The 20,672-nt window shown below is 41.5% G+C and overlaps 1 protein-coding gene across 4 annotated transcripts in view; it reads right to left on the reverse strand.

The window, feature by feature from the left end:
* prkcz (protein kinase C, zeta) overlaps window positions 1–20,672 on the reverse strand; it is a 138,971-nt gene that overhangs the window by 113,523 nt on the left and 4,776 nt on the right. For 2 of the 4 annotated variants that reach the window (XM_061792742.1, XM_061792750.1), the window contains exons 2-4: window positions 10,293–10,414; window positions 8,609–8,698; window positions 8,286–8,336 (exon numbers count right to left, since the gene is read on the reverse strand). In XM_061792742.1, the coding sequence (XP_061648726.1) occupies window positions 8,286–8,336; window positions 8,609–8,698; window positions 10,293–10,410 (259 nt within the window). In that variant the 5' untranslated portion in view covers window positions 10,411–10,414. Of the gene's footprint in view, window positions 1–8,285; window positions 8,337–8,608; window positions 8,699–10,292; window positions 10,415–15,539; window positions 17,834–19,022; window positions 20,639–20,672 lie in introns of those variants that run through there. The other 2 variants (XM_061792725.1, XM_061792733.1) reach the window with 2 other exon arrangements.

A 20,672-nucleotide genomic window follows, 5' to 3' on the forward strand; every position in this document is an offset into this window, starting at 1 on the left:
TGGGAAAAGCTCTGTCTGCGCATGCTTCATCTCGACGTAAATGTGAGGTCACAACATATACGGACGGTGTAAATATGGCAGCTCCCGATGGAGTTCGTATGCGACGGAGATCTTGTTTTTAACTACTTATAAGTTATACGTTTGTTTTTTTAAATAAAGCATTCAATCGGAATGACAAAAAAGTTTCCATGTAAACCCGGCCGGCTACTGTGTGGTTGGTCCGCTGAAGACGAATCCTTCACCTGTCAATCAAATATACGTTGACCTTGGCTGTAGTCAACTACTGGCTGACTTAACGTGTGCCACTGACGTTATGCCTAAAAAACAGTTAACGTTCACGTGTTAATTGGGGACTAACACACACAACAACTCGAAGTGAAGTGTTGATATTTTAAACTACATCGCCGCGGTGGAGCGAGAGTTTTAGCTCCTTAACACGCTAGCTCGTTAGCTTGCCGGCTAGCAAACAAAACAAACAGTTAACATTCTCTTAAGTGTCTCGTCTATTGTGTGAATCTACACGCTTCACATTGAGCAAGGCTGTGGAGTGTAGCGTATTGGACGCAGTATACCATACTAGAATACTCACAAGTTTCAAACTCAAGGCCCGGGGGCCAGATCCGGCCAGACAAATCATTTTATGAGGCCCGTGAAAGCAAATCATCTGCAAATCATATGGCAACCCTATTGTGTTACCAATCCCTCTTTTCAAACAAATTTAACAGTACAACAATCAATATGTTAGCCTCTGATTTCAAAACTAGTTATCCATTTGTTGTCTATTTGTAACAATATGAGACGATTATGTATACATTTATATGGTTTCGCAGTCATAACAGCCCTCTGAGGGAAAGCACAACTCCGATGTGGTCTGCGATAAAAATGAGTTTGACACCCCTGCTCTAGCTCATCTTTAAACCAAAATTCAAATCAGCACCACAACGTGTATGATAGTGGAATGCAACAGCTAAAAACAAATGAAAGTCAACCACCACCACCATCAACCACCCTGTTGAAATAGGGGAATATGCAGTCACAAGCTCTATTTTAAAAACAAATAACCTTTCTGTGGTCAGTGATTTCTACCAACTGACAATGTGAACACCATATACGTTAACTAGCTTGCTTCTTACGAGCTGGTCACTGGTGCCCTTCAAAGTCAAGAGTTGCATTAAGAAAGCAAGAAACAAACCAACGGGAGGAAATATATTCTTTGGCACAGACTTGAAAGCAAATAGAAGAAAACAATTTTAAAAACACCTTGGATCAAGTGATTATTCTCTGTGAGTTCATCATTGTGTAATGTTAAAGGAAAATGACTCAGCCAGGTAAACCAATGTCACAATAAAATAGAAAGGTTTTTAATTGAACTACAAATATTTTTCAAGCAAGACTTTAGGTATCTTTAAGTATCAGACCAACTGTGTAGTGAGGAAAACTCAACATACTGTCACCAGAACAATTGTAGCGCTGAGAAGCGACAGGACAAATTTTCTTTTTGTCTGGCTTTTTGTGCTTTGTGGTTCAAAGCTCCCATAACCATTTTCCGGGGCATTATCGACCATTTTCACGCTATACACTGTTGCAATACAACAAGCATTCACTTGCCTTACAACTGCTGTAACCACAATGTAAAAGAGGTTCTGACCCTGCTGAGTGCACAGGTCTTTAAGAAATTCAAAATTGGTTTGATGTTAAAACATCTTTCCCTTCACTACATACATAAACAACCTGCATCATGGCCATATATCAAATACCAAGAATCGAAGAGACAACAATTGAAACCATAACCAGAACCATAACCGTAACAATACAATCCCTGCATGCAAAGACACACCAATACGTCACACTAGTCATCAGGTGTGATCTCTGAGTGTTAAAGATAAAATAAGCAGCCCTGTAAAAAAAGAACAGTGACAGAAGGCAAACAAAAACAGGCATCAGCAATGCTAACAGAACTAGCAGGTTGCTTGCACATGACTCCCGCCTGCAATGCGTGACATGGCCAATGGTTGAATCTAGCACACATGCAAAAGATGGATGCAGAGAGATCACCCGTGCATGCGCACAGACAAGCAAAGATCTAGGTGATGATTCACTCATTCAAATTCATTGTCTCTTGCTTTTGTTGGGAAACATAGATGGAGTGATGCAATGATTCCTACATAGAGGGATGAGGGATGGGTTGATGGAATATACATACAGATTGCTCACCGGTTTGTCTTCTTCCTTTCCCACCACCTCTTTCAGCACATTATGCAGGATAAGTATTTGTGTATGTTTGTGTGTGTGTGTGAGCATGTATGTGTGTGTATGTATGAGAGGTGAACTGGCGACGATACACTGCTACATCCACATCCCCTCCTGTCCCTCTCTCTGCCAAGCCCTCCCTCTTTCTCGCAGGTTTTGTAAATTATTTCCTCCTTGCCTCCCTCTTATTCTTCTTTGCTTATTGCCGTTTGCTCGAACCTCACAGCTGGCAGTTTTCAAAGCAGCTTAATTGCCAGCTCTTGGCCTTGCTGAAATGTTCCCATTTTTCACCATGGCCAAAAATAGAATTTAAAAAAATGCCTGCCTTGCACATTAAGAGCTGGTATCTATAAGGTATTCTGCTTCCCCGTATCGCGCTCCCAGATTTTCTCTTGTACGCTATGTCTCTCAGCAGCTTGTCTTGTGCGATGCTGCAGCATTATAAGCTCCTCCCCAGAGAGACAGCGGTGCCACACAGCTGAGGGAGAGAGAAAGAGACAGACAGAGAGAGAGAACGACAGAGAGAGAATGCAAGTGAGACAGAAAGACAGAAAAAGAGAGAGAGAGAGAGAGAGAGAGAGGGAGGGTTGGTGTGCAAAGGCATAGCCATGGGGAGGAGGAAGAGCAAAGAGGAGGAGGGGGGATGGATGAGAGTGGCTAGTGGTAGTACGGTGGGGGCTTTGCCATAGAATCTGATGCAAGGCAGGGAATCCTCAGGCCACCAACATTAATCACTGCCATTGACGGCTTTAGAAGTCAAATATCCATGTTAACTGGGAGGGCTGGCAGTGAATGAGTTAAGATTTAGGGATGAACGTGGTCGCAATTAATCAATGGGCATTATATGTTGTAGAAGGGTAGTTGAGGTGGCCAATCCATTAGAGATGATACTGAAGAGGATGAGTTTACCTGTCAACTCCATCCAAAAATAAACTACCTTCTTCAAATTAAAGAAAAATACACAATGTACTGTATACGGAGGTGAGGACATGCAACAACTAACTAATAGGACAAGATGAGAGAGGACAGAAAAGGGCAGGACAGGATGTGGGAAATGAGCAAGGCAGTTCTACTTATGAGTGGTGCGATGGGATGCTTTTATAGTGTCTCAACACCTGTAAGAACTTGTGAGTTGATGTCTTAATATAAACTGTGTTATTATTCGTGTTCCCAGCAAAAGCAATTAAAGCCTATAGTCTGTCTGTGGAATTTATTAGTGAATGAACACCATATCACATGCATGTTAGTCAACTGGTGTACGGAATTGCTGAGCCGGCACATTGAGGAAGGGTGGCGTGGCCCCCTCCACCCGCAAGGGGTGCCAAGTCAGCGAGCCCATCCCACGGGGGACCCAGCCAGAGGGACACCACCCACTCCCTGCGGCCTGACAACCGAAGTGGGGTGGGCTCCAGGAGTCAAGCCAAGAGAAATGTGAATACCCACCACCTATCCTATTACTATGGTTACCAGGTCCCCGACTGGCAACCATTATCTCTGTACTGTGATCGTCTGTGGTGGGGTGTCGTGCATTAAATTTGGGGAGACTGGCAGGGGTGGAGCAATACGGTCACGGGGAAAAGATCACCCGCAATTGTCACCCTCACCCAGGCCAACCAGCTCCCCAAAGGATGTGTGAATGTATGTGGTGCATTAAAAATCCACGGGACAAAGGCATGGGAAGCCAGAGAGTAGGCCAGAGTCCCAGAACACCTAGCCGCATGTCCTCCCCAGCCTGACACTGTCCTCCCCCCAGTGACGGGTGTATGATGCATTAAAACCTGAGGACCGGCAGGGCAGAGAAGGGGGCGACCAGATACAGTGGGTCAAAAAAGTATTTAGTCAGCCACCAATTGTGCAAGTTCTCCCACTTAAAAAGATGAGAGAGGCCTGTAATTTTCATTATAGGTATACCTCACCTATGAGAGACGAAATGAGAAAAAAAAAAATCCAGAAAAACACATTGTCTCAATACTTTGTTGTATACCCTTTGTTGGCAATGACAGAGGTCAAATGTTTTCACACACTGTTGCTTTTATTTTGGCCCATTCCTCCATGCAGATCTCCTCTAGAGCAGTGATGTTTTGGGGCTGTCGCTGGGCAACACTGACTTTCAACTCCCTCCAAAGATTTTCTATGGGGTTCAGATCTGGAGACTGGCTTTGCCACTGCAGGACCTTGAAATGCTTCTTCCGAAGCCACTCCTTCATTGCCTGGTGTGTGTGTTTTGGATCACTGTCATGCTGAAAGACCCAGCCACATTTAATCTTCTATGCATTTGGTGGAGGTTTTCACTTAAAATCTCACTATACATGGACCCATTCATTCTTTCCTTTACACGAATGAGTCGTCCTGGTCCCTTTGCAGAAAAACAGCCCCAAAGCATGATTTTTGTGACCCGTCCGCCTCATCATGCCTCATGCCAGCCCCCCAGCGGACCCTGAATGAGATGTGAATGTGTCCAATGTGAAAAATATGTACAGTGTGAGTAATAAAAATGTGCTGAGTGTGTGAAGAAAGAGGTTAGACTCCTGCCAGGCTGGGCCCGACCAGCTGAAAGACCACAGAGAAAAGGGGGCAGCCCCTTCCTACCCTCCTGCTTATCCCCTCAGCCCTCCCCCCTAAAAATAATTAGCTAATTTTAGTCCAAAATAATTTGGAATTTAACACCAAACGTTGCTATATAGTTAGAATTGGTAGGAGCTGTTGGGAGTAATATAAAACATACTTTTAATACAGTACTGTACTTCCTGCAATAAATTATTCTGCAGACTGTTCAGGCTGCAAAACTGTTATTACACATAATTTTTTGGGAATAAATCCTCTACTTCGTTTTTGATTAACATTTGGTGTGCCCTACTATGCAACTGTATTTTAATATTTGTCATGATGGTGGTACTTGGAGAGCCCAGTATGTTTTTTATGTTATTGGTTATCTTGGTGTAAAATGTTTGAAAACCACTGTCTTGGATAAATCATGTCTAAATAAAATCTATTTAGTATATAGAATAAAAATTTTGTGGATAAATCAAAAGATATTTCAGACGAAAAACTGCATTGAGACAATGGTAATATTGGTGTGAGTCTGTTACTTGAGTTAAGAGATGATAATCGATATTTCCAAAATATTTTTTAAAAATCATAACGGTACATTTATTCCATCAGCAAAAAGTTAATTAGTCGCTGAACATCATTCCTGTATTCCTCATGAGTGAAATACATCTTGCAAAGCACAAATTCAAGAAAACAAAAAGTCTCAGTTAATTGTCATTTTTGCCCATCTATAAAGATTTGCACCTGTATTAATTTCCTTCTTCCATCTAAAACAGCAATTTAGGCTGGAAATCAAGACATATAGATTGGAAACATAAACCTTATCATACACATGGTATGACACGTTTGTCTAATTAAACTACATTAAAAAGTTGGCTCACTGTCAAATTATGTTGTGCCTCGGGCCAAGAGCACATGGCTCACAGAGACAGAGACTGTCAGACAGACAGACAGACAAGCACACACGAGTATGCACACACACTAAAAGTGAAACATGCTGTCACAGCAATTGGACAGAGAGAGTACAGCAGCAGCAACAACATGAAGGTACACGAGAGAGGCAGAGAAAGCCCGGGACAGCCACAAACACCAGTCAATAAATATAAGCAAGGGATTTGAATTTTTTATTTTTTTTTTTTTACTTATTTTACAGTCGCTGGTTTGTGGCACTTAACCAGCAACAGCAACAATAGCCTATCTACACATCTGTATCACAGTTCAAAGCAAAATATTTTGACCACTATAGGTGAAGTTACTGACCGTTGCAGCAGGTATTGTAAACAAATCTTTGGGCCTTATTTACAGCGGGTATGGAAATATTCAGACCCCCTTAAATTTTTCACTCTTTTTTATATTGCAGCCATTTGCTAAAATAATTTAAGTTATTGTTTTCACATTAATGTACACAGAGCACCCAATATTGACAGAAAAAAAAACGGAATTGTTGAAATGTTTGCAGATTTATTAAAAGAGAAAAACTGAAATATAACACAGCCATTAGTATTCAGACCCTTTGGTCAGTATTTAGTAGAAGCACCCTTTTGAGGTAATACAGCCATGAGTCTTTTTGCAGATCCTCTCTAGTTCTGTCAGGTTGGATGGTGAATGTTGGTGAGCAGCCATTTTCAGGTCTTTCCAGAGATGCTCAATTGGGTCAGGGCTCTGGCTGGGCCATTCAAAAACATTCACGGAGTTGTTCTGAAGCCACTCCTTCAGTATTTTAGCTGTGTGCTTAGGGTCATTGTCTTTTTTGAAGGTGAACCTTCGGCCCAGTCTGAGGTTCTGAGCACTCTAGAGAAGGTTTTCGTCCAGGATATCCCTGTACCTGGCCGCATTCATCTTTTCTACGATTGCAACCAGTCTCCCTGTCCCTGCAGCTGAAAAAGACCCCCACAGCATGTTGCTGCCACCACCATGTTTCACTGTTGGGACTGTATTGGACAGGTGATGAGCAGTGCCTGGTTTACTCCACAAATGCCACTTATAATTAAGGCCAACAATTTCTATCTTGGTCTCATCAGACCAGACAATACTATTTTTCACTATCGTGGAGTCCTTCAGGTGTTTTTTAGCAAATTCTATGCAGGTTTTCATGTGTCTTGCACTGAGGAGAGGCTTCCATCGGGCCACTGGTGGTGGGCTACAATGATGTTTGACTTTCTAGAACTTTCTTCCATCTCCCGACTGCAGCTCTGGAGCTCAGCCACAGTGATCTTTGGGTTCTTCTTTACCTCTCTCACCAAGGCTCTTCTCCCCGATTGCTCAGTTTGGCCGGACGGCCAACTCTTGGAAAGGTTCTGATTGTCCCAAACATCTTCCACATCAGGATTATGGAGGCCACTGTGCTCTTAGGAACCTTAAGTGCAGCAGACATTTTTTTGTAACCTTGGCCAGATCTGTGCCTTGCCACAATTCATTCATTTATTTTCCATACCGCTTATCCTCACTCGAGTCGCGGGCATGCTGGAGCCTATCCCAGCTATCTTTGGGCGAGAGGTGGGGTACAACCTGAATTGGTCGCCAGCCAATCACAGGGCACATATAAATAAACAACAATTCACACTCACATTCACACCTATGGACAATTTAGAGTCCTCATTTAACCCACCATTCATGTTTTGGGATGTGGGAGGAAACCAGAGTACCCAGAGAAAACCCACGCAGCACGGGAAGAACATGCAAACGCCACACAGGCAAGGCCTGATTTGAACCCGGGTCCTCAGAACTGTGAGGCAGATGTGTTAACCAGTCGGCCTCTGTGCCGCCTTTACCCATCCAAGAGAAGCCAAATCCAGAGCTTGTGTCAGTACCTTGATCAAGAAACTGACTGGAAGTTGACTATACAATTTTTGGTTGTAGGGAGGAAACCGGAGCACCTGGAGAAAACTCACAAAGGCATGAGGAAAACAAGAAAACTGGCCCAGAAGTCAGGTGGTAAAACAATCCTTGCAATGGACATTCGTGCTGTGACGCAGCAGTACTATCCACTCTTTCAGTATGCCAGGGAAAGTGATGCCATGACAGAATTCAGCCTCCATGATGTGGCTGAGGTGTAGTGTGTAACATAACAGCATCCACAATAACAATGCTGTTACTGCTGCTGTCACTTATAAGTAGACATTACACCGATTTGATCGGGCTGATCGGTATCGGCCGATATTTAGCATTTTATGCTAATCGGTGATCGGCTTTAATGTCATAATTTGCCGATCCGATCAATGACGTCATTGATCGGCTCCGCAAAAGACATTAACTCCGCGTCGCGGCGTGCATACAGTTTGAAAAAATAGTCATTGATTTCAAGAATGTTGTATAATCATGCAACCCTGGGAAAAGAACCTTTAAAATAATTAATTAAAAGCCCCAAATTCATCTGATATTCATGCCCTTGAGCAAACCACAGCTGTATACATTATAATGTATGTTTGTATACGCCACATTTCCGTGAACAAGCTCAGCTATGAAAAGATAACTGTTCAACTCACTGTCCTCTCCAGGGCATGGCATTCCAGGCTGCTCCGGAATACTTGGGAAGACTGTGTAGAAAATCACAGTGAGTGAGAAACTAAGTATTTTACTTCCCCTTCAAGTTAAAACAATGGGGAAAATCTGGATGGACATAATGCTCACACTAAAGAAAAAGCAAATGAAAAAAAAGGTAACTACTGGCTGGATGTCAGAAAAACAGTGGTGGATTGTTGAATACATACACTATATTACTGACTTTCATGAGCTAGATTTGACTTAATTGTTGTGGGATCTATTATTTTGCACAGGCTAGAATCAACTAAATTTGGAGTTAACTTACCATGCAACAGCAGTCCAGATCTTTGGCTTCGATTGTAAATACGAAATGCCTCCTCCAGCTCCAGCGGAGATGAGATGGTACAAGGGTCTCCTGCAAACATTCACACACAAAGGGAATTAGAATCACATCGAATCTTGCCGGGCTTCAAGGTTAGACAGTTCATTTTCAGTGGTCTAGCATTTGGAATCATCAAAATTCCTTTTAGAAACTATTGGGGATATCTTTTCTTCTCTCTCCGTACTTTGTAATTATCATAGCTCTCATACTTTTTATTGGAAAAATCCTGTTAAAATTTGTATACCAAAAGTAGTCTGGTGTGTTCTTGAAGGACAGCAGTTGAACAGTTTTGATTTGTCAAATTCTGATCTTAAATGACACTGTGGGCCCCTGCACAGCCTGGGCTAACTATGGCTGGGAGCAGGCCTGTATTTTAGTTAACCACAAGTTCAAATTCGTTTCCATCAAGGGTAAAAGTTCAGATTCGTTTCTATCAAGGGTTTTTTGGTTTAGAGAGGCTATTTTTGGAAATGTGATCACTTTTAACAATTCCACTGTAGAAGTGTTTCTTTGAATTTTTTCAGTAATTGTTTTTTGACAAAGTAGAACATTTTGAAATGAAATAAATGTGTAAAATTAATTGCTGTGGTAATATGGGGCAAATATGTGTTTTTTCAGTGTGCATAATGCGAATGTATAGCATGAAATGCTCATACCTACAAAAGTGGTACCCTAGAGAAAATGTTGCCATGCATCCTGTTGCCATGGAACAACATCTAACATTTATGCTTTCAGATCCTTGTACAAACCCCAATTCCATGAAGTTGGGACTTTGTGTAAAACATAAAAACAAAACAATGATTTGCAAATCCTTTTCAACCTATATTCAATTGATTACACCACAAAGACAAGATATTTAATGTTCAAACTGATGAACGTTTTTGTTTTTTTGCAAATATTCCCTAATTATACTCCAATAACACCAGTTTGGAATATTCCACAGGTGAACAGGTTCATTGGAAAAAGGTCAGTCATTCCTAAAAGTTGTTCAGTTGTTCACAAGCAGTAACTGCATCAGAAGTTGTACATCAAGCTAGAATGGGAAAGAATTCTACCTACAAAGCTTCAACAATTAGTGACCTCTGTTCTCAAATGCTTATTGAGTGTTGTAAAGAGGAAAGGCGATGTAACACAGTGGTAAACACGCCCCTGTCCATGTTTTTTTGAAACATGTTGCAGGCATAAAATTCAGAATGAGTGAATATTTGAGAAAAAAAGGTTTTGCAGTGTGAACATGAAATATCTTGTCTTTGTAGTGTATTCCATTGAATATAGGTTGAAAACGATTTGCAAATCATTGTAGAGTGGAACTTCGATTTAACTAATGATGCAAACATTAGTTTGTATTTAACTCGTATGTTGTTTTTTCAACGTACTAGACTTGAAAGGAATTAATGAAAATTGGTGCTGCAAAAGACAAACTATAGCCAACACATCTCATCACAGAGAATTGAAACAGTTGCAGAAATTTGTATTTACTGTAGATAAATTGCTTGAAATAATATTTGTGCCAGTGTGTGCACTCCATTATGAAATGACTGGCATTATTTTTTCACAATTTAGTGACACTAACTTTAACGGAAATGCACTTACTCTGAAGAAAATATGGCAAAACTTGGAGGCATACCTTCATCATCAATCCACTTGAGTGTGATGGGCTGCTGTCTGGTAAGGCTGCACATCGTTCTCACCTCCTCACAAAGCTCCTCGAAAGTTAAAGTGGCAGCCAGGTCTGTGATCAACATGTCTCTAAATGCACACACACACATAAACACGCACGCGCACACTCGTAGTTGGGTCACTTGGTTGAGTGGAGAAGAGCTCACAAAGATTGAATTTTAAATAGCCTTCTCATATTCTAAGATCGATTCTTGGGATTGTAAATTGACAGAGGGTCATACTTGATACCAGTTGAGGATAGTGGTCAATCTGGCATGTACCTTTGTATTTTGGAAGTAAAAGTAACTGCAATTATAATAGTGCAGTTGCAATAATGTGACTTTTGCACTGGTGTTGACTGTACTGTATAAATTGTATGTGCAGCAATCAAAGGGATTTGTCACGTAAGAACATAGGCATAGTTATCAATAAGATCGTCTTTGATCCCTATAACTTAATTTATTTTATTTTTTTTTCACTTCCAGCTCTGCTGTAGCTACTTGAAAGCAAGCAGTAATTCAGGGATAAACGTAACGTTTTTGGTGCACTCTAAGAAGGCAATCGGTAGGGTAGTGGTTCACATGGATCACTGTCAACTCCAGACAGTGACCTGACGCTGAACAGGACAAGTGGTATAAACAATGTACTGATTGATGGACACTACAGCCAGCTGGATGATCTTAAAGCCACCTGCAGTTGACCTAATATAATTTATATTAGATTTTAGGATGTTTATTTAAAACAAGATACAGTATTTAAATAACTTAAATGTTTATTTGCTTGCTTAATGGATTGCCGCGTTATCAGATCGGGACGTATTGTAAGATGCCCCAAATCAAGTGACTCTAATTTGCGTGCAAAAAAAATAAATAAAGTGATAGGGACATCCTTATAAAGTATGCAATATCTTCAGATTTAATTGTAAATTGGGGAAGAAATGTATTAAATGAAGTAGTTCCAAAGAAGAATTAGAAAATATGGCATTGGAGAGTAATAGTCACTATTCTTTCATATTGTTTTAATCCCACTTTTTCAACAACTGCCTCTAAATACATTTTCAAGCAATCTGTAAGCTTCTAGCACCTGTTAGACAATAGTCTCTCACATTCCCATGAGCAGTAATGCCTTTTTATGTGGTTATGTGGTAAAAGCGCTGTCCACTTTCATGGGTGCCAACAGTGGCCAGAACTGTAATGTGCATGTCGATAAGTAAGACTATCGTGGAAATTGAAATGATACTAAAAATGTATTTCAGTAATTAATTAATTACAAATCTTAATTTAAAAAGTGAAACTCTTATATCAGGTCACTAAACAGTGAAATATTTAATTGCCTATGTTTTATAACTTCTGTATACTTTATATGATTGTGGCTTACAGCAAACTAAACAAAAAATGCACCAACTCAAACAATAAGAATACTGTATTGCATAAGAAACAATCCAAATAATTTTTAATATAGAAATTAGGAAGCCATTGGCCTTCTGAAAAGTATTTTCCTATGTGTTTAATGAATTAGCATAGCATTACCATATTTTCATGACTATAAGGCACACCGTATTAAAAGGCGCAGTCTCCGTTACGGGGTCTATTTCTGTATTTAACACATAAATAAGGTGCACCGTATTATTGGGCGCAGGCATTGTAAAACATATGCTATCTTAAAACATACGGTATCATGCATGCACGCTAAAACAATGTTTTTAAAAAGGCAGCGGGAGCAAAACTGAGTTCGGTTGTACTATATTGAAGTATTTAACAATGTACTCACGTTATTTTTTTTATCAATCCTCATCCACAAATCCATCAAAGTCCTCATGTTCTGTATCCGAAATGAACAGCTGGGCAAGTTCTCCATCAAACACCCCGGGGTTCCTCTCGGCATTGTCGGAGTCAGTCTCATTGCCATGCGGCTCCTCAGAAATTATGCCGGCTTTTACGAAAGCTCGAACAGCAGTGCAAGCAGACACGTTAGCCCAAGCATCCACAATCCATTCACAAATTGTGGCGTAACTCGCCCGGCGCTGCCTCCTAGTCTTAGTAAAGCTGTGTTCGTCATCTGTCATCGATGGCTCCCACGCCGCTCGCAACTTCACTTTGAATGCCGTTTATACCGATGTCCAGCGGTTGGAGTTCCTTCGTCAAGCCTCCCAGAATGATGCTCCGAGTTATTGCACTCAGTCGAATGGTGACTGTAGAGACGCTTCTCCCGGCTGTTCTTTGCTCATTAATCCATTGCTCGAGTTGGTCTTCCAACTCGGGCCACCTCGCCTTGTTTCCGCGTTTTGTTTTTATTTTCTTTCCGCGGAAAAAATGTCAATGTCTTTCTGTCTCTAAAGTGTTCTGTAAATTGACTGTCTGTTGTCGTACTAGAGCGGCTCCAACTACCGGAGACACATTCCTTGTGTGTTTTTGGACATACTTGGCAAATAAAGATGATTCTGTTTCTGATGAAACTTCATCTTCTTGACTTGGCGAAGCTCATTTTCCTGCTTCCTCCACTTGCGAACCATGGATTCGTTGATCTTGAATTCTCTCGCGGCTGCTCGATTCCCATGTTCCTCCCCGTAACTAATAGCTTGCAGTTTAAACTGTGCTTCGTAAGCGTGTCTCTTCGTAGGTGACATTTTCGGGGGTCCTTAGCCAAACCGATGCACATACCGGAACTATATACCTACTGGGGGCGTGTCTTTAGCCTCCTCTGTCATGCGCACCCTTCCCCCTTTATGTCCGCATGCTGTCCTTAGTCACGTCCGCCTTCCTCTATATAAGCAGCGTGTCGGCAGGAAATGCTCCCAGTCAGTCAAGTGGAGCGCTCATTAAAGATTTTTACAGACTTTGGAACTCGGTGCACACATAAGGCGTGCCGCATTATAAGGTGCCCCGTCCATTTTGGAGAAAATGTAAGACTTTTAAGTGCGCCTTATGGTCGCGAAAATACGGTAATTTCACTTTTTAAGTGACCTACTAAAATAAAAGTTCCTTTTACATCTTATTCTATTTATTGAGATGCACCTCTATACTGTATGTGCCTTGTAATAGACAAGTGAAAAGTCCTCAACTTAAGTCAATGGGGATATAGGCTCCAGCTCAGCTGTGACCCTAAACATTATAAATGGTATAAAAAGGGTGGAAATTACTTTTGGGGCCACATTCCAAAGCTAGAACACTTTCCAATGTTGTTTTGTTGCCATTTCAACACAGGCAGCACCATTCTTCACGATAAAATGCCAACAGTGTCCTGCAAAAAGTGGGTGAGTAACATTTAAAAGGCTGCACTCTTTGTATTGCTCTGCAATAATTTTTTCTTTTTTGGGTTGGGGGGGTGGGGTCGAGCAAGAGATCCGTGAAAATGTTTAACAAATACTGATCTCAGTGGAGCTGCACTGTAGCGCCAACAATGACGACAACTGCAAAAGGGGTACACACATAGGCCTACTGATTTTTAACATCCGAACCATTTTCATTATGTTAACACACACAACCAGATCTCCACCGACAATCGTCAGTCTCCTCCCATAAACCAGTCTGTTAAGTATGCGTTACCATGACGGAGTCCATGGATCGGCCGACCTAGGTGTTGACTGAGCGCATCAGGATTTGTAATTGTAATTATTGAACAGGTATAACATTTAGGTCTGGTACCCGCTTAAGGAGTTTTGAAGTCTTAAAATATTCTCTTTATATCTGCCACTGAGTCCGCACATGAAGATAAAAAAAATAATAATAATAATCAGGCATTTGACAGTTTCGGTCATACTGTTTGTGGTGTGCTCCAATAATCTCAACACCAAACACCGCTCAAAGATTCTTTTACACCAACGAACTAGAATCCACTCCTCCAAGGCAGCTCTCACATGATCAAACAAAAAAGAGGAAGAAGAGACACTACGGGATATGTTCCATCAATGTTTTCTGAGTGTTGCCGAAGGGCCCAGAGGCGGGAGTGTTGCAGAATGGTGATGTCAATTAAGACTCGCTTTGGGAAAATGTCGTCTGTGTAGGTGTTCATTGTGATGGGTCAAGTGTAGAAAACAAATTTCGTGAGCATGCATGCATGTTCATGACAATAAAATATGATTCTTCTTCTTTTGGTGAACCCACTTGTACGAAGTACGACATGAGATAGGACATGTTTTTCTTTATTTATGGCTGCTTCGGGTTCCTCATACAGGTTGCTTCTTGATTGGCTTCATTCCGTTTCACATAACAATTCACAGAGTCACGATTTGGGATTAGTCATCTTTCACCACACACGAAGATTTTTGGTTGTAAATATCAAACACGTTGAATATTTAAGCTTGTCGGCCTGGACCCGTTTCAAACAGCCATTATCGGGAACAATTCACTCTTAACATACCTCAGACCACATGATAATCTAAAGGATAACTTTATGAAACATAAAATAGTCTGCTGTTTGTCCTCTTTGGTCGGGGAAGGGCCAAGTATTTTTTCTGTGTAAGAATATTTGTTTTTTGTTAGCTCATATTTGATCACGTGAGATTTGGAGGGCTGGATTCTAGATAGGTGGTGGAGAGGATGAGGGGGCTGATCGAAGTTTGACTGGAAAATATTTTGCCGATTATTCACGATGCACAAGGGGAGTGATCACCGAGGTGACCCCTGGCCCTGGCTACGCCCCTGCCTGTAGCTTGATAGTTCCTGGCACATGAATTGGTACTTCTTTTGTCTGAGCTCTGTTGTCAAATGCACATGGCATCCTGTAAACAAATGAGGGTGTGTCTTTCCATCTTAAATTATCCACATGCATTCCTGCTATTCATGTCTTGCAACATTTTATTATTATTTTTTTTTAAATAAAGTCATCATGTGATTGGCAAGACGCTGCATAAAGGTGACCAAAAACTACCTACTAAGGTATGTATCATAATTGTCTTTGATTGAATTTGATTACAATAAATATAGTACAGTCTTTCCTGAGTTTATTGTTAGGAGCAAAAGCAGTGGCACCCCCGGTTAGAACTAAACAAAGTACATTTGTCTGTGACATGGCAAAAGGTTGAAGTCAAACAAAGCAGAAAACAATAGAAATGGTACAGTATTACTGTTTCTCCAATCCACATAACACTTGTTGACAGAAGCTCCACACACGGGCTGCCATTAGTCTCTGTACAACAGGTGTTTCCCCGTTGTCACTGGACCGCTCTCAATGGACTGTATTAATTTTTACCCATTGGTTTTTGCTTGACACTTACCCGCAGTAATGCGCTTTAATTTTCACCGACTCCGACTCCTGGTCCATTACGGCTCCATTTGACGCTAGCATATGCATTGTACAGTTTGTCAATCTGCCAAGGCCAACTCAAAACTCTTTCCGTCCTCTGAACCACCGCCCGATAACTTTCAAAGATGAATATCTGTTCCGTGACACAATGGAAAGTAAACTTAGCGAAGTTTCTTGGGTTGCGATAACGTCGGGAGTTTCGCAGGCGTCAAAGTTAAACTTTCTTCCAAAACTCATAAGTTCCGGCTGTACATTTCAAAATAAAATAAGCGCAGCGTGAAGTCAATGCGCAACTGCACGGAATTTTTGTATTACCTTTTAATTTGAAGTAAATCATTATGTTTGGATATCCATTGGGCAGCTGAAAATAACTTGACATCTTCTTATGGTTCGCTATGGTTACGGTAGACAAAAATCACCACCTACCCTATTTTTTATGCTTCAAACTAAGACTGTAACAGCTATCTGTTTGTCTTTATGTGCGCCCTGCGACTGGCTGGCGACCAGTTCATGGTGTAGTCCGCCTTAGGCCAGCACCTCGTGATCCTGAACAGGATTTATCAGGAAAGATGACAAACCATATATTACATATATATATGGTGGTTGCAATTGTCATGCCTGTCTCCGCCATCGTACATAAAAGAACAAAGACGATACATTAAAGTAAACAAAATACTGTACACATATTTTTTTTTAAAAACAGTATAATTACAATCAGAAAACTGTCTGTCTGTGTAGACTACCATCCACCCAGAAAGTATAGCGGGAACTGATAGCCTAGAATAAAACAGATCAAGAAAAAAAATAATGAAATCAAAACAAACGTCAAAGTTTATTTAGTAAAGACTAAATCGGTGATAAGCCACAAAATCCATCCATTCTCTGTACTGCTTATCCTGTGCGTGTGGTGCACTGGAGCCTATCCCAGTTGACTTTGGAAGAGAAGCACAGGACATCCTGAAGTAGTCGCCATCCAATCGCAGGGCACATATAGACAAACAACCATTCACACCTACGGACAATTTGGAGTCTTCAATTAACCTACCATGCATGTTTTGGGAATGTGGAAGGAAACCGGAGTTTCAGTCACCATTTCGCCCAACGTAAGTGATGACAGTAATATTCAGTTATCAAAAAAAAATGTAAAATATCTTTACAATATACAGACCCTTTCCCAAAAAATAGAATATCATGGACAAGTTTATTTATTTACACAATTCCATTCAAGAAGTTAAAAGTTCTTAGATTATAGATTCAGGGCCCACAATTTAAACAATTTCAAGTATTTATTTGTTTATTTTTACATAATTTGGGCTTCCAGCTCATAAAACCCATGAATTCAAATAATTGGAATAGCATGAGGGTCAATGATGGTGTAGTGGTGCACTCGCCTGACTTTGGCGCAGGCAGCGTGGGTTCAGTTCCCACTCAGTGACGGTGTGAATGTGAGTGTGAACGGTTGTCCGTGTCTATATGTGCCCTGCGACTGACTGGCGACCAGTTCAGGGTGTAGTCCACCTTTTGCCCGAAGTCAGCTGGGATAGGCTCCAGCGTCCCGCGACCCTAACCAGGATAAGCAGTGTTGAAAATGGATGGATGGATGGAATACTATGAAGAAATCAGCCCAAATTTTACAGGCCATAAATGTTTTAAACTGAGTGTCACACACTAATAATCTACCAAACACAAATCACCTGCACAGGTTTTCCCAGGTGTCATTAAATTGCTTCAGTTTGGTTCTATGGTCTCAATTGGGTTCAATATGGGGAAGACTGCAGACTTGACAACTGGCCAAAAGACCATCAGTGATACCCTCCACAGGATGGATAAGCTGCAAAAGTTCATAGCTAAGAAGGCTGGCTGTTCACAGAGTGCTGTGTCCAAGCATATCAATGGAAGGACAAAATGTGGCAGGAGAAGATGCACCAGCAAAAGAGATGACCGTGGGCTTCAGCGGATTATCAAACAGACAGAGAATTCAGAGAGAATAAAACGGGAGTCACAGCTTCAAAAACCACCACATTCAGACACTTCCGGGAGATGGGCTACAACTGTCGGGTTCCTCGGGTCAAGCCGCTTCTGAGCCTGACCCAACATAGTAAGCGTTTCAACTGGGCAAAGGAGAAGAAGGACTGGACTGTTGGCCAGTGGTCGAAGGTCCTTTTTTTCTGATGCAAGTGTGCCTTTCATTCGGCAATCAAGGTTTGGAAGAAGGCTGGTGAAGAACAGAACCCAAGCTGCTTGAGGTCCAGTGTGAAATATCCACAGTCAGTCATGATTTGGGGTGCAATGTCCAGTGCACGTGTTGGTAAACTCTGCTTTCTTAAATCCAAGGTCACCGCAACAATCTACCAGAATCTTTTCGAGGACCCTCATGATTCCGTCTACTGAGGATCTGTATGGAGATGCAGATTTCATCTTCCAGCAAGACCTGGCCCATGCCCATACCGCCAGAAGCACCAAAACTTGGTTTGATGCCCACGCCATCATAGTGCTTGACTGGCCAGCCACCTCATTGGATCTAAATCCCACTGAGAATCGATGGGGTATTAGCAAGAGGAAAATGACGGGCACCAGACTCAAAAACAAAGAAGAACTGACAGCAAGCATCAAGGGAATCTGGGCTTCCATAACTCCCAGGCAATTTTTCTCAGCTGGGGTCAGTTTTTTGGAGAGAAAAGCACAAGGATGTAATTTATCATCCTCGAGAGATTTCTGGGAGAGCACTGCTCCTATTCCGGCATCAGACGCATCGACCTCTACCACAAACTGCTGTTGGAGATCTGGTAAAGTAAGGATGGGAGCGGAGGTAAAGCTCGACTTAAGTTTTTGAAATGCTGCCTGACAAAGCGGGTTCCATGCAAAAGGTTTGTGTGGCGAGGTAAGATCATGCAAAGGAGAGGCTATAGAACTGAAATTTCTGATGAATTTTCTGTAGAAGTTTGCGAACCCTAAGAACCTTTGTACATCTTTGCGTGATGTGGGAGTAGGCCAATTAATTACTGCATCGACTTTGCAAGGGTCCATTTTGACTTCACCTTGAGCCAGGACAAAGCCCAGAAAAGAAACTGACGCCTTGTGGAACTCACATTTCTCAGCCTTAACATAGAGTTGATTCTGCAGTAACTGCTGCAAAACAGAGCGGACATGAATAATGTGAGTCTCCTCATCCGGGGAGAAAATCAAAATTTCATCCAAATAAACAAAAACATAAACATTCAACATGTCACGCAGGACATCATTGACAAGGTTCTGGAAAACAGCTGGAGCGTTAGTAAGCCCAAAAGGCATTACCAAATATTCATAATGTCCCGTTGGTGTGTTGAATGCTGTTTTCCATTCATCCCCCTCCCTTATCCTGACTAGATGATATGCATTTCTTAAGTCCAGTTTGGTGAAAACCTTGGCTCCCTCCAGGAATGCAAAGGCGGTGGAGATGAGAGGAAGAGGGTACCTGTTTTTTACCGTGATCTCGTTGAGACCCCGGTAATCGATACAGGGTCGCAGGGTTTTGTCTTTCTTGTCCACAAAGAAAAATCCTGCTCCCGCAGGGGATGAAGATGGGCGAATGATCCCGGCTGCCAGTGATTCTTCCACATACTCCTTCATGGCCTTGTGTTCCGGCCCTGAAAGAGAGAACAACCTCCCTCGTGGGGGTGTGGTTCCAGGCAGCGAGTCAACAGCACAGTCATAAGGTCTGTGGGGTGGAAGGGACTTGGCCTTGGTCTTGGAAAAAACATCTTTAATGTCATGGTAACAGGTGGGCACTTGAGACAAGTCAGGTTCAGAGTCAATAAATACAGGTGTATGAATTTCTTGATCAGGAGAGCATAGTGTCACTTTAGGAAGAACCCGTGTAGGGTCTTTCTTAATGAAGACAAAACCCGGAACACACACACACATGACAGTGACCCTAATTTCTTTCTCTCTTTTTTTTTTTTTTTGCTCCAAAAACTGATAAGTAAATGGTGATTTCTTCACAGTATTAAAAAATACTCATTTTGTGGGTTTTATGAGCTGGAAACCCAAATTATGTAATAATAAACAAATAAATACTTGAAATTGTTTAAATTGTGGGTCCTGAATCTATAATCTATGAAAGTTTAACTTTTTGAATGGAATTATGGAAATAAATAAACTTTTCCATGGTATTAAAATTTTTGGGAAAGGATCTGTACTTGGAATAAACAATAATCCCATCCATCCATCCATTTTCTGAGCCGCTTCTCCTCACTAGGGTCGCGGGCGTGCTGGAGCCTATCCCAGCTATCATCGGGCAGGAGGCGGGGTACACCCTGAACTGGTTGCCAGCCAATCGCAGGGCACATACAAACAAACAACCATTCGCAGTCACATTCACACCTACGGGCAATTTAGAGTCTCCAATTCATGCATGTTTTTGGGATGTGGGAGGACACCGGAGTGCCCGGAGAAAACCCACGCTGGCACGGGGAGAACATGCAAACGCCACACAGTCGGGGCCGGGGATTGAATCCTGGTCCTCAGAACTGTGAGGCTGACGCTCTAACCACCGTGCCGCACAATAATCCCATTCTGGGAAAATAGATTAAATCCCAAATTTTAGGGACATATTTGAAATGTTTCTGTGGTTACTTTTTCACTTTTTAATTTTAAAGTGGCTTATTAATTTCTTACTGAAATACATGAAAATCAGTATGGAATTAGGCCTAAAAGATAAACATCTATGGCAATTATTGATGACCAGTGAAAGAGATCACAAATGCCCTGGACAGTAAAAAAAAAATTTTGATTTTGCTGATTAAACTAATATGTTTTTGATTCATGTGATAATTATAATAAACCCATAAACACACTAATTGATTAACATTTTAATTGAAAACATAGCTTGACAGTAAATTACTAATGAATTATCATTAAATTTAAATAAGACTAAGGTAATAATGTTTGGTAACCTTTAAGGAGGCGGCACAGTGGGAAAATTGGTTTGCACATCTGCCTCACAGTTCTGAGGACGTGGGTTCAAATCTGGCCTCGCCTGTGTGGAGTTTGCATGTTCTCCCCATGCCTGCGTGGGTTTTCTCCAGGTACTCCGTTTTCCTCTCACATCCCAAAAACATGCATG

The sequence above is a fragment of the Phyllopteryx taeniolatus genome, chromosome 1, assembly GCF_024500385.1.
Source record: "Phyllopteryx taeniolatus isolate TA_2022b chromosome 1, UOR_Ptae_1.2, whole genome shotgun sequence".
Taxonomy (NCBI): domain Eukaryota; kingdom Metazoa; phylum Chordata; class Actinopteri; order Syngnathiformes; family Syngnathidae; genus Phyllopteryx; species Phyllopteryx taeniolatus.